Below are 12765 nucleotides of genomic sequence, written 5' to 3'. Positions count from 1 at the left end.
AGAATAGTTAGTATACCTCCATGCAGGTCGCTTAGCTCCCGCGTTCGCCACAACGGTCCATCAGTGCGTCAAAATCTGAAATGAGGTCACTTAGAAGACGAAGAAACCAGAAGAAGGTGCTTGACCCAATACGATATGAACATTCAGGCAAACCAGGGGCACGATGTTGCTGTTGGTACGTCACGCTAGGTTATTTCTTCTCTCAATGGGGCCCATCTTTCATGTATCCTGCCGGTTTGGAGTTGAAAGCGTGGTGCCACGTGTGTGAAAAGCTGCGCTTCAGGAACTTGGCTCTTTGCCGGCATGGTCCCCGTACACACAATGTCAAGACAGGTGCGATGATGCATGGTGTCCTGATAAGAGATGTTGGTTTGAGATGTGAGACTTGGGCGAAAGTGTATGAGCGGTGTAGAGCTTCAAAACATCTGGCTGGCAGTATAAATCGTAGGACGGGAGAGTCGAGTGTTGAGTGATATTTTTGAAGCCATTTCCAGCTGCTAAACTCCCCGAATACACCATAGGCAGCCGGGACGACTCCAAGCTCGGCAGTGGTGAAGGCAGTCGAGGTGGAGCCGCTTATGTCGGGCGAAAGGACAGAACGTTTGAATTTCGTACCAGTGTACAGAACGACCAAGACTCCATCATCTGTGCATCGCTTGATATGAACTTTGACGAGAATTTCTCGTTGAATACGCACTATAACGTTGCGGGACTTTTCCACGAGAAGCGTGCGTCGGTGCCTTAAAGTTATACAATGCAGACTGCAACATCACGCCAGACGACTTCGAGCAGCCAAACGGACACTTCTAGAATGCAGAAGTCAGACAAGACGCTATGGTGACATGTCGATCAATTCAAGGTCCTCTATGCCGAAATCCGTCGACATACGATCCACGGTGGGGATCGCGATGGCCACACTGTATGTGGCAGAATGCTTTGAGTGAGGTGATGTCGTGGGCCATTGATAACACAGTCTGCAGTAGTTCATTCTTTGCGACCGCGCAGCAGTAGCACGTTCTGAGGCGCAAAGCAAGGCAAGAAGTCCGATGGGATTGTACGAGCACGTCTCGGGGCGACTAAGGAGTAGCAAAGCCCTTCTGTTGTAGGTAATTATATCAACCACAAAAGCCTTGAGGAGATTGAAAGTAATTATCATCATCCAGCAGGTCGTTAAGCGACTCCAGCTGCGTGAATATGTCTATTATCAACCATCTTTGGCCCTTCGCCGTCACACAATGTCTTTATTATAATTCAGAGGCAGCATTCCGTTGATATTAGCTTTTTGTTCGATGTCAAGAAGAGGCTAGCCATCACTACCCTCGAGACGCCTGTGTCATTCTCTCCTTCTCCTCCACTTAAAGAAGTCAAATAGTCATTTATCAGATTGCAAGCTGCACCGCCTCTATCCAACCCGAGAGACCAACGTATTTCCAGTCCATCAGGTGGACGATAACACTGATCGCCAATAACCATCTCCTATCTCGCGTAAATTAGAACCGATTGTACCAGCCATTGGCGTTAGCTACGTAGGCATACATCTTGTGGAAGCTGTCGCCCGCCACTACAATGTTGTCGCGTATGAGCTTAGCACCAAGCACCTCCTCGATGGTCTTTCTATCGAGTTCACCTCTAACGCATCGGACTTGAGTCGAGCATCGCACTTTCCCATCGCCATCCCAACCCTGCTCAACGAGGACAAAACGATCGACACGGCATGTGAAGCGCTCGGCATTGATGGCTTCGAAGTCAGTGCTGTCGCCACCTCAAAGCCTTTTTTGGATATCTACCTTTTCGCCTTGGGCTTGGGCCTGGTATTGGCGGGCACTGTATTCCAGTGAACCCATACTATCTACTTTCGACATGCGAAATGCCACTGCTCGATCATGAGACTAGCATGTCATAGGAGCGGCCCGCAAGCGTCGCAAAGAACTTTATGCAGTCAATGATTAGACCTGAGAACTGTAAATGCGACACATACGTAGAGGTTACGGATCTGCTGATCGATGCTAAGCAGATCAGATTCTGCCCAAAGATGGTCACAGAGGCAAATTGGAACGAGGGCTACCTTGAGACAGTTGATGGCATCATCATGTTTATTTAGTATTGATCAAGCAGGATTGGATCTGTATATCCTTGACCGCCTTCGAGGGGTTGAAGTAAAAGATCTTTCCGGTTGTAGACGGCGAACGTTTCAGGGCGATTCTTTGCCATACTAACGATCTCAGCGGCGTGCTTCAGTGAAAAGATGGCGCGGCAGCCTACGACATGAGGGCAGAAATGTTTCAGGCCTCTGTTTGGATCAGCGTACCAAGAACTTGTATCCCATAGTTATAGCAAATTTGATGTCCTTACAACACAACGATAAAAGGCTCGGGCTGCGTGTTCGACAGATGTGAATCGCTGTGCATCTGTTCGCAGTCGGAGTGCACCTCGTCGCACCGCATCACTTCTGCCAGGTTTTGAGGTCATGGAAGGTGTTTTTGTTTCAAACACCGAATTGCATCAATTCTGATATCCCTCATGACGCTGAGATGGCGTGACGCTTGCGGAGATTTTGATTGCGCGTGCCGGGAAAGTCGAAGCATCGAAGTGGCAACAGGAATATGACGACTGCCTTCTTATACCAATCAGTGGTAACAAAGGACTGTTTCGACTTCGCAGCCTGCTTCCTGACCAGACACCTACTCCACTTGCACAGCAAGACGACGTCTCGCTCAAGCTTGACACTTGCAATGCCACGATCACGCATACGCTGTTGGATGGCGAGCTGGACTGTTACTGAAGGTATGTATCGCAGTATCGTTTCACCTAAGGGCGGATTGATAATCTTGTTGGGTTGCATCCTTTACCCCTAGCTCCCTTCTGTCCTTGCTCTTCGAGTCCTCGATGGCGAGCTGTTATGATAGGAACCTCCTCAGCTGAAGTGAATCAGCAACTAAGCTGGTGTGCGAGCAGAGTACGTCAGGTCATATTAGCAACTTCTCTTACAAAAACAACGCAGCTTTGAGTCTACTACATTTACTGCATAGAGTGCCGTTGGTCACAAGTCCATCCGTTACTGTACTTGCCAATCGCGGCCTCAGTTCACTCTGTCCGGTAAATTGCATTGCGTATGCTCGACGGCAGTGCCTGAGATACCGGTCATCAAGCTTCAGGCAGCAGCTTTTGTACGTGTTGGTATCGTTCCCCTCGCGTTCTCCCGCAGCCTCCCGCGCGGGTCGGTGTCATCCAAGGGGGTGAAACAGTGCTGCGCCACAAGTCTGAAGCGGCCGGCTGAGTGCGCCAACCCCGAACAGGAGAAGCTTGCGAAGAATTTCAACGCGACCAAACCTCCGCTGAGTCTGCCAGGATACTCGGCGCGCAAAGCAATCCGACGCGACCCAATATCATCTTCTTTCCAAACAACCATGTCGTCGCTGCCTCTGTCATCACACTCCGACGACGTTTGTAGGCTTGCGGCGTAACATTCAGCCTGCATTAAGAGATCGCCTCGCTTCGTCTTGCCCTGGAGATCAAGCACAACGAGCTCGGCCCAGACGACCGAACCCGCAAGGATCGCGTTACCGGCACACGGGATTATATTATTGCAGTTCTCTCGGAAGGTTATCGAACATTTGCGAGCGAAACAGAAAGGCTACGTAGTGTTATTGTGCTGGCCTGATGGTCAACGTATGATCTGGGGCGGAGTGTTTAAGCAGCATTGTGTCACTATTGGACTTACAGTACTGCCTTGTGTATATCATCTCGACTTAGGCCAGAGGCCACGGGTCACCACAGGTCCCTAGAACGTGGACATCCGAGTATCTTGAACCACCAAATCGTTCTGTGCCAACCGGATCTGCGACATGGTCTACACAGGCAAGCCAAGTCGCGGATGCGGCATGTGTAAGAGCCGCAGGATCAAGGTATGCTACATGCATGTGTTCGATGGTGATGCATTACTCCACACACGATCGATCAATGAAAGAGCGTGGCACAGCAAACTGACCACTCCAGTGCGACGAGAAACGACCGACGTGTGGGAACTGCAAGAAATCCGGGCGTGACTGCCCCGGGTACCCGGATGAGTTTGACCTAGTCTTCCGAGACGAGAACAAGGCTATGGCGAGAAAGGCAAGGAAGACCTCTGGTCCAACGCCTGCAAGATGTAGTCCTGGAGGCTCGAGCTCGCAACCTTCTCCAGATCAGTAAGACGCTTTCCCCAATTCGCACAGGCATTCGGCTGCAGATATTCAGGTTTTCACGTTCTGCTGTGTTGTATAGTGGTGCTCTGTTCTCATTTTACACTGCAGCAATCATTGGTTCATAGCCTTACTGACAAATCGCAGACCTACCTTCTTCACATTCGAAGCCTCACAGGATTCCAACTCATCGCAGAAGGACACCTCTTCCGCGCATACCACACCGAGTCTAGATCAACAGCTCATACTTATACCACAATATCCGGAGGCACTATCATCACAAGGCCTTTTCGACAACTGGCTATGGAATCTCGACCAAGTCCCACAGTCCATCGTCATGGCCCCAGACTACGAGGCAGTGACGTTCTTCTTCAAAAACTTCATTACACTTCCGCAACAAGCAGAGAGCACAAGAGGATACCTCGAGTTCCTTGTTCCTCTCTACAACCAAGCACTACCATCATCGGTGCTACACCTGGCCACAAGTGCTGTTGCCATGGCGGCTTGCGGTCAGTATCCTGGCAGGGAAGCTTTGGTTGGCGAGGCTGTCAAAACATACGGTAGGGCTATTCGAAAGCTCAACAGCGATCTCAAGGACCCTGTGATGAGCAAATCCAACGAGACAGTGCTCGCCGTCTTGATGTTCTCGCTATACGAGGCAAGTCCAGCAGCACATCTTCTCAACCTACAAAGCTAACTTTCCAGACCATCATGTCAACGGACGACACAATCACCGCCTGGGGAAACCATGTCGACGGAGCTGTTGCCCTCACCAAAATGCGCGGCACTGATCAATTCAGCGACCCCATGTCGCACGCCATGTTCCGCGCCGTGCGCACCATGATGATCACCTCGTGCGTTCAGCGCTCGAAGCCCATCGACTCGTTCCCCGGTCAGAAAGGCTGGATTGGCGAATCCGATATCGCGGAGGAGAACGCCGCAAACAGACTGACGCTGATATGCATCGACTTGCCGAACTTGCGGGCGCGCGCTAACAGATTGACAAGCACGCTCTACGACGCGGCGGAGGAACTGGAAGCGCGGCAGATTATCGATTTTGCGCAGCTTGTGGACGGGAATCTGGAAGAGTGGTATCGCACACTGCCGCCGGAATGGAAGCATCGAATCATCGGCGTGGAAAGCACGATTCCCGGGGATATTGCCAACGCGGAGAAGTGGCCGGGCGAGCAGCATGCGTACCATGATGTGCCGCTCGCGTCCATTATGAACGATTACCGGGTCTGTCGCATCTTCTGCAGGCGCGTAATGATCGCGTGCCTGGACTGGCTGGGATACGGCGGTCTAGAAGACCCCGCTACGTATAGGATGAGCGTATTCGTTGTGCAACAGATGGTGGATGAGCTGAGCGCTTGTGTACCATTCCATCTGGACTATGAGTTGCAGCCGCTGGCTAAGGAGACAGGGCAGGAGCAGTATGGTACGTTGTTTCACCCTAACTCTATCTGAGAAAGATTAGGTATACTAATGTATTACAGCCGCTGAAGCCTTCGGGGGCTACTCCCTCGTATGGCCACTCTACGTCGCCGCGAACGCAGACACAGTGCCCCAACTTCAGCGCGATTGGCTGCTTGGGCGGCTAAGCGTCATCGGGACCAAATTTGGACTGAGCAGCGCGCAGGTCCTAGTACTAGCCAGGCGACATGTGCTGACGTGCGGGCCCATGTTCCCTTAAAATACCAAAGCCCGCGGAAGGGTAGACGAGACGTGCGATAGAACTAGTTAGAGCACTCCTCACGTGGATGTCTGATCACAGCATCGATGAGAGGCTGTACCGAGTTTTCCGGGTCCGGAACGTCTGAGGTCGACAGGACGAACAAGGCGAAAGAAATGGATCAAACGGACGAGGACGTGGATACGTCGAAGATTTTTCCTAAAACAAAAGCACATCGTGATACGATTGACATGGGCGTGGCGGCGCAGACAGCTCCGAAAACAGCACATTATGGGGTAGGAAGGCAAGAGCATCTGCTGGGAAACAGAAAGAGATGGACATGGTAAGAGTAGCTCATGGATGATCCAGTCGGCAGTACCAAGCCCCGGGATGCGCGATGCATGTGAGCATCGGTACAGCCATCAGAACCACGTTTTGGCCGTTGCAGGCAGAACCACAGCGGGTGGATGTAGAATTAGTGTAGTCATAGGCCTTAGCTTTCTTTTTAGCGCAGTACCTGAGGTAATTCAGTAACACTTAACAGCATCGTTCCGCAAAAACCAGAAGGATCACAACGTTTTGGCAGTGCTCAAGGACAATGATGCGCAACGCCGCTCCATATGTGGCGTACGGGGCCGAGCCTTCTAGCCCAGACCCCTTGTTGCGTTCTTTGCTCAGAAAATGTTTCGAAGGAACATTTCTTTCGGGCTTTTTCGTACCCGCAGGCTCCCTAATGATCATCGAAACTCCGTCTCAACATAGAGGCGCCTTCCTCCGCGATCGCGCCAAGCCGGTCTCCGTCGGCAACGATAGTAGCGATGGACAGACCATGCTCAATGTCTCCACACCTCTTCATGTCCTCAGTCTTACCATTTCCTTCAAAGCACAATCTAGTCTGACGACCGTCGAGACGTTGCATCTACTCGAAGTAGACACGTGTTCCTGCGCCATTGCGTCAGGCCTTGGGCAGTCTCCAAGCGCAAGGGCAGCATCGACATCACTACTTCAGCACGCCAGGCGCCGCTTCATCTGCTCTTGATTCCTTGGTATTGCTTCTTTGTCTCGATCACCTGCGTTCCCCAAGCTCTTGCCCATTTGACATCATCATCAACGCCGAAGCTGAGTAAGGATGCAGCGATCTTCGATGCCACACTCAAGGGCATTCTATGCCGGTCGATTCATATTCCTGCTTTCAAACAGTTTCGGTCTCGGTTTGTTCTTCTGTTCCTTGTGACGATCGTCATCGCCGTCTCCGGGCTGTGTCTATTGAGTGGAGCCAAAAGCACATCAACACTCGTAATGCCGTGGAGGCACTCGTACTCCACGTCCGCGGGCCTCGAGCAAGGCAAAACATCCCACAAGGGCCTCCTGTTCGTTCCCAGAAAGGCTCCATAGGCGCCCAAATTGCACCGGTGATGGAGACTGGGTCGTGTGCCAACAGCAGCTGTCAGTTTGTCTCAGGGTTCAGCCGAACCACTGATCGCCTCGCCCCGCTCCGCCCGCTCGTGAGGCGCAGCCAAGCTCGTCCTGCAATCACCGCCTGCGGGCGTAATTCAACAAACGGCCAAACCTCAGACACGCGCAGTTTTCGTGTTCTCTTACTTCGATACCCATAAACAGTGCAGGCCGCTCTACATTTACAACTCTACCTTTCACTGGGTCAGTTCAGAGTGCCGGTTTTACCTCGATCACAAGGACCTTCATCACACACGGCGCAAGCTCTACCTCACTATCAAGATGGGCGCATCGAATCTCATCCCGCTGGTCATTCTCTTCCTCGTCGTTGCAGGCGTAGGCTGGGTCGGCTACCAGGTACGCCACGCAGCTCAGGTTCATAGAGCGCCTCCGCCAGCATCCGGAATTCTCCCCACCCGTTCGCTCCACTCTCATGAGCATGTCACTGACGTCGGGCTTCAGATCTACCTCTACTCGAACGAGCTCGCAGAGCGCGGTGTCCGCAAGATGGAGAAGAAGAACGTTGTCTTCACCAAGGATGGCGCGAAAGTGGGCGTCAAGGAGGTCAGCGCGGAGCAATATGCGGACAAGACGCAGAGAGCGTTCGTGAAGACATGGAATGCGGCGCAGGAAAGCCCGCAAACAGGGCAGAATGTCAGGACAAGGAGGGCTTGAGCAAAACTCGGTAGTGGTAGGCGCCACATACGACTTTCGCAGTGCATCTGCAGGATTCGCTCGGGGCCACGTCAAAGAGACCAGGGTATCAATCGCACGAACTGTCGTTTCATGTGTCACGACATGACTGGTCGCACGCAGACTGCTCTTCCGGCACAAGGTTTGAAGACATATGTCGAAAGGTCGTACCCATCATTTGCAAAGCGACAGGCAACAGACTCAATACAGCAATTTGCAACAGTTGCCCGCGCGTACCCAAGACCGAACACCGAAATTGCTGATATGCTCCTCAGAATCCACAAATCTCGTCTGCGTGACTACAACCTCGCGACACTACGCCAGCATATATGGGCGTCGTTGCGAACGGCGGATACATTAGGTTGCCGGAAACCATGCTGACCAAGATCAAACGGCGCTGAGGTAGCAAGTAGTACTGAGATCAGCTACAAGCGTTCTTACCAAGCTTACATCTCAACAGCCGCATCTGAACGCCACCTCGGCACATGAGCCGCTATGCAAGAACATCATAGCCACAAGCGAACAACGATCCTGCCGGTTCAGGATATGCAGACAGAGCGTTGGAGATGCGGTTCCTACCTAGAACATGCGTCCGAATGCGTTGACTTTGACCCGCGTAAGCAGCATTTGACTACATTCGAAAGTCAGGAAGAAGACGATGAATCTACGTCGGCTGTGCGTACACGTAGTTGTGATAGCAAGCTTCCAAGAACGCAGCACAGAACAAATGTTCGCGTCTCTATTTTTCCCGCGACTACAGCAAGTTGACAGCAATGCAGCGCGACCGTAAGTACCAGATGCATACGTCACATCGTGTCGCATGATCCGCCCGCATCCAGTCGGCGACCCGCTGTGGAGAGAAAGTGGATGAGGTTGCTAATCACCGCACTAGACCCTCAACCTGGGTCACTCATACAAAATGCCTCTCTCAGATTGGACAGAGTAACATTGATCCGGTCTCACGCTGATCGTTACCCTTGCTGCTTAGCATGCGTAGCGCTGAGAAATAGTCAGTCGCCCAACGACAAAATCGAACCAACCCTATCCGCTGTCAGCACATAGACGATTTCGGCGGCTGCTCAGCTCAGAGTAACTTGTATTAAGACCTCGACTATGCTCCTGAAGCAGAACTAATAGGGACCCGGCTCTTACTGTCACATTAGACTTCCATCTGCTCAGCCTGGTGAGCATGACATATTTGTTTGGCATATTCCTGGCTTCTGTAAGTGTCGTCTATAGACGCGGCTGACTCATTGTTTGACGGAGCGCAAGCCCAGACGTATAAATACCGGATAATAGCACGATTGTTATATCATATGTCGTACTGACACACTCTTAGCTAATCTTCTACGTCGTTGGTACCTTTACCTACAAATTTACTTGTCTCCGCTCCGTCATATACCTGGTCCACGACTTGCCAGTGCTACTGGAATTCCCCATGCATTACACATGCGCTCCGGCACCATCACCAAGTGGCTTCAGCAACTCCATGATCAGTATGGCGACGTAGTTCGCGTTGCTCCGACTGAGCTGTCGTTCATCAGTGGTGAGACGGCTTGGCCCGACATCTACGACTTCCGCACTGGCAAATACAAAGACAAGGGTGCTTACCTCAAGGACGGAACTCGGTTTTCCGAGCCTATCAACGGCGTTTATTCGATCATCGTCGCGCCTGAAGCTGATCATTCCCGTGTGCGCCGTAATCTCTCCCATGCGTTCAGTGACAAGGCTTTGCGGAGCCAGGAACCTCTGATCATGAGCTACGTCGACCTTCTCGTCCACAGACTCAAGGAACATGCTGAGAAAGGTATGCAAGTCGATATTACGCGCTGGTACAACTACACAACCTTCGATATCATTGCAGACCTGTCTTTTAGTGAACCACTGCACTGTCTGCGCGACAGCCAGTATCACAAATGGGTCAACATGATGTTTCACGGCGTCATGGGCGTTTCGGTCATGTCAATCCGCAAGAAGTATGCGCTCTTTCGGTGGTACGACAAGGCTCGAGGTCTGTTCGAAGACAATCAGTCTACAATACGCGCGCGCAAGGAGTTCTTCGACAAGGCCCGAGAAATGGTCACCACGCGTCTAGAGACCGAAAACGACCGACCAGACTTCTTCTCCTTCATCCTTCAGAGCCAGGAGAAAGATAACCGCGCGCTGACAAGAGATGAGATGGACTCTAACGCTACCCTGTTCCTCGTCGCCGGCTCCGAAACGACTGCCACTAATCTCTCGGGTACCACCTACCTCCTCCTCAAGAACAGTGTTGCATACATACGCCTCGTTGCCGAGATCCGCACAGCCTTCACCCGCATCGAAGACATCGCCATCGAAGCCGTGAACAAACTACCCTACCTCCTCACAGTCCTGCAAGAAGGCCTGCGTTACTATCCCCCCGTGCCGACAGGCTTCCCGCGCATCGTGCCCGGCCAGGGGTAGCAAATCAGCAGCCACTACGTCCCCGACGGCACGAGTGTGTACGTGAGTCAATATGCAGCGAACCACTCAGCGCGAAATTTTGCCGAAGCTGATTTATTTGCTCCGGAGCGCTGGCTAGAGGCACGGCCGGCGAAGTTTCAGCAGGATAATAGAGAGGTAGTGCAACCATTTAGTTTCGGGCCGCGGAACTGTCTGGGCAAGAAGTAAGTTGTGACTTCGTATTCCTGTCGATAAGCGATGAGGGGATACTAACACGCGTAGTTTGGCGTACGCTGAGACGCGGCTGATTCTCGCCAAAATCCTGTGGCATTTCGATCTCGAGCTCGTCAAGCCTGGGAAGGAGTGGATGAGGGACCAGAGAGTATTTTTGTTGTGGGAGAAGCCCAGTTTGGATGTTAGACTGAGACCTGTGCAGCGGTAGATGCGATGCGGTTGAAGAGGGACGATGCTCGTTTTGTGGATGACTTCGCTATACTTGTGTTCGCGATGTCAGTGTGATGATGTTCGGATACATTGGTGGTGAGACGCATGATACAAAGGCTTAGCGGCTAACTTTCGAACCAAGTCGCCCTTGCGCTGTAAGACAGTATGAACATTCTGGGCCACTGAAGGCCAACATCTGCCATTTTACTGACGGCAAAATTAACCAAATATGTTAGAGAAGCTGCAAGTACTGCCTCAGTCTCGAATGAAGAGAGACCCTACAAACACAGCTCCAGCATACAGAGAAAGTAAGTGTACCTGCACCTCATGCAGCGTCCTCGAATTGCCCCACTGCAGCCTCTTCGCCATTTCTGTCGGGTACGCAACCCCCGTCCCTTTATCCCTAACAAGCAACTTCTCCCTCACCGGCACACTCGGCGGCCAAATTGCAATTATGCAGGACGATAAGGCCAATCAAATGAGCGAAATCGTTCAGTTGAATCGAGTTCATACTCATGCGGACTACACAGTCGTAGCCAAATAAAGCAACGGCGTTGCTGCACTGTTCCCGAACCCCTGAATCTTCCTTCTGGGACAAGCCAGATTCGATGGCAGCACAGTGGCCCCTTTGGATGGGTCACAGTGACTTTTATCTCAACGCGCGATCGTGGCTGAAAAGTCGGCTTTGATCTATGACCACGACTCTGAGAAGGGCAGTCCGTATCGTAGACTGGGCAAGTTCCACGTTCAGGTTTCGACTCCGGCATTTGGCCGACTCTATCGTTCCATATTGTTCAAGCACATGGATTAGTCGAACCAAGTCGAATTGATCTTAGAGATATTACTACAATCGTCAATTGCGTAAGAGTTGCCAGAAACGCCGTTCCACTGAAAATTATACAAGCACTCGACCCTTCGTCAATTCGCATTCGCGCACTCCGCACCGTTAGTCATCTGGATGCCAGTGTAGACCAGATGATCCTGGTTGATGAATCCCGTCGCCGTCGCCTTGTTGCAGTCCGGCGCTTCTTGGCCGTAACATCGGAACGTAGTCTCCAGGCTCTGCTTACCCGCCGCATTATCCAACTCGTAGATCTCGGTCCTCGAGTGCTGGAAGCCCATCGCCTGCGACGGCAGTCCCGGCACACCGTCGGTGTTGTGCGTGATTCTGATCATCGTGCCCAAATTGCTGTCGGAAGCGCCTGATAGTCGGTCGACAAAGTTGGCGTACGCTGGGTTTCCAACACGAGGAGAACCCATGGTGTATGCGATCTTGACAGGCACATCGACGGCTTTCAGATCAGTATACGCGAGCGTTGCGAGTGCGCCGCCCAGGCTGTGGCCGGTGATGACGATGCTATATCCCGGGTTCTTAGCACGCAGATCAGCGAGTGCGGTGGTCACTTGGTCTGCAATGCTGCGCCAGGCGACGTAGAAGCCGCCGTGGACGCGGCAATCCGTGCAGCCTGCTGCTGTGGTCTGGTCCAATGGGATGAAGACGAAGTCGGTCAAGAAGTCCTGGACGGAGGACGTGCCGGGTAGAGACAGGATCAATTCCTTAGCGTTGTCGTCGCGGAAGATGGCGGCTTGGGTGTCGGTGACGAGGTTGACGATAGTTTTGACTAGTTTCGATTTGAAAGGTGGTGAAGGGCACCTGCCGAGGTTGTATGTGAATGTTGCGAGAGAGGCGACAGCAAATCTTGTGTATCTTTGAAGGACAGGGTACAGAGCCGGGTCGACTGGACGGAGTCAATATTTTTAGATCGATGCTTCGAAGGGAACGAACTCTGTACGCGAGGCTGAGCAGCCTGTCGTTCTGCCAACTCTGTGGGTAGAGCAAGAGCCAGTGGGGCTGCAACGGCAGCAAGGGCAACATTGACCGGCTTCATTGTGAGA

The 12765-nt window shown here is 52.2% G+C and overlaps 6 protein-coding genes across 6 annotated transcripts; 5 read left to right on the top strand and 1 right to left on the bottom strand.

The window, feature by feature from the left end:
- Window positions 1-1481: 1481 nt before the first annotated feature.
- M421DRAFT_25801 (uncharacterized protein) lies at window positions 1482-1715 on the top strand (the record flags this gene model as incomplete). The annotated part of the gene is made up of 1 exon (XM_033588657.1): window positions 1482-1715. A coding segment is annotated over one exon (234 nt), but the record flags the coding sequence as incomplete, so codon positions are not given.
- A 2130-nt stretch (window positions 1716-3845) lies between these two features.
- M421DRAFT_99736 (uncharacterized protein) lies at window positions 3846-5874 on the top strand (the record flags this gene model as incomplete). The annotated part of the gene is made up of 5 exons (XM_033598792.1): window positions 3846-3905; window positions 3997-4187; window positions 4410-4839; window positions 4887-5619; window positions 5678-5874. 5 exons carry the CDS (start codon window positions 3846-3848, stop codon window positions 5872-5874), a joined length of 1611 nt encoding a protein of 536 aa, XP_033450646.1.
- Window positions 5875-6896: 1022 nt separating this feature from the next.
- Window positions 6897-7782, top strand: M421DRAFT_373390 (uncharacterized protein). The gene has a single exon (XM_033589769.1). It carries the CDS (start codon window positions 7020-7022, stop codon window positions 7467-7469), a length of 450 nt encoding a protein of 149 aa, XP_033450645.1. The 5' UTR covers window positions 6897-7019; the 3' UTR covers window positions 7470-7782.
- On the top strand, window positions 7591-7983 carry M421DRAFT_3470 (uncharacterized protein; the record flags this gene model as incomplete). The annotated part of the gene is made up of 2 exons (XM_033589539.1): window positions 7591-7665; window positions 7771-7983. The coding sequence occupies 2 exons, from the start codon at window positions 7591-7593 to the stop codon at window positions 7981-7983; spliced, it is 288 nt and encodes a 95-aa protein (XP_033450644.1).
- Window positions 7984-9190: 1207 nt separating this feature from the next.
- On the top strand, window positions 9191-10867 carry M421DRAFT_99734 (cytochrome P450 3A4; the record flags this gene model as incomplete). Its single annotated transcript, XM_033598791.1, has 4 exons — window positions 9191-9227; window positions 9341-10404; window positions 10447-10649; window positions 10708-10867. 4 exons carry the CDS (start codon window positions 9191-9193, stop codon window positions 10865-10867), a joined length of 1464 nt encoding a protein of 487 aa, XP_033450643.1.
- Window positions 10868-11787: 920 nt separating this feature from the next.
- On the bottom strand, window positions 11788-12758 carry M421DRAFT_99733 (alpha/beta-hydrolase; the record flags this gene model as incomplete). Its single annotated transcript, XM_033598790.1, has 2 exons — window positions 11788-12608; window positions 12656-12758. 2 exons carry the CDS (start codon window positions 12756-12758, stop codon window positions 11788-11790), a joined length of 924 nt encoding a protein of 307 aa, XP_033450642.1.
- Window positions 12759-12765: the final 7 nt, after the last annotated feature.

Source organism: Didymella exigua (genome assembly GCF_010094145.1).
Source record: "Didymella exigua CBS 183.55 unplaced genomic scaffold M421scaffold_8, whole genome shotgun sequence".
Classification (NCBI taxonomy): domain Eukaryota; kingdom Fungi; phylum Ascomycota; class Dothideomycetes; order Pleosporales; family Didymellaceae; genus Didymella; species Didymella exigua.
The sequence above is the reverse complement of the archived record's forward strand: the minus strand, read 5'-3'. Positions and strand labels throughout refer to the sequence as shown.

What these genes read in the sequence shown, in the direction of transcription:
- M421DRAFT_373390 (XM_033589769.1), top strand. Translation starts at nt 7,020, where the DNA reads ATGCCGGTCGATTCATATTCCTGCTTTCAAACAGTTTCGGTCTCGGTT.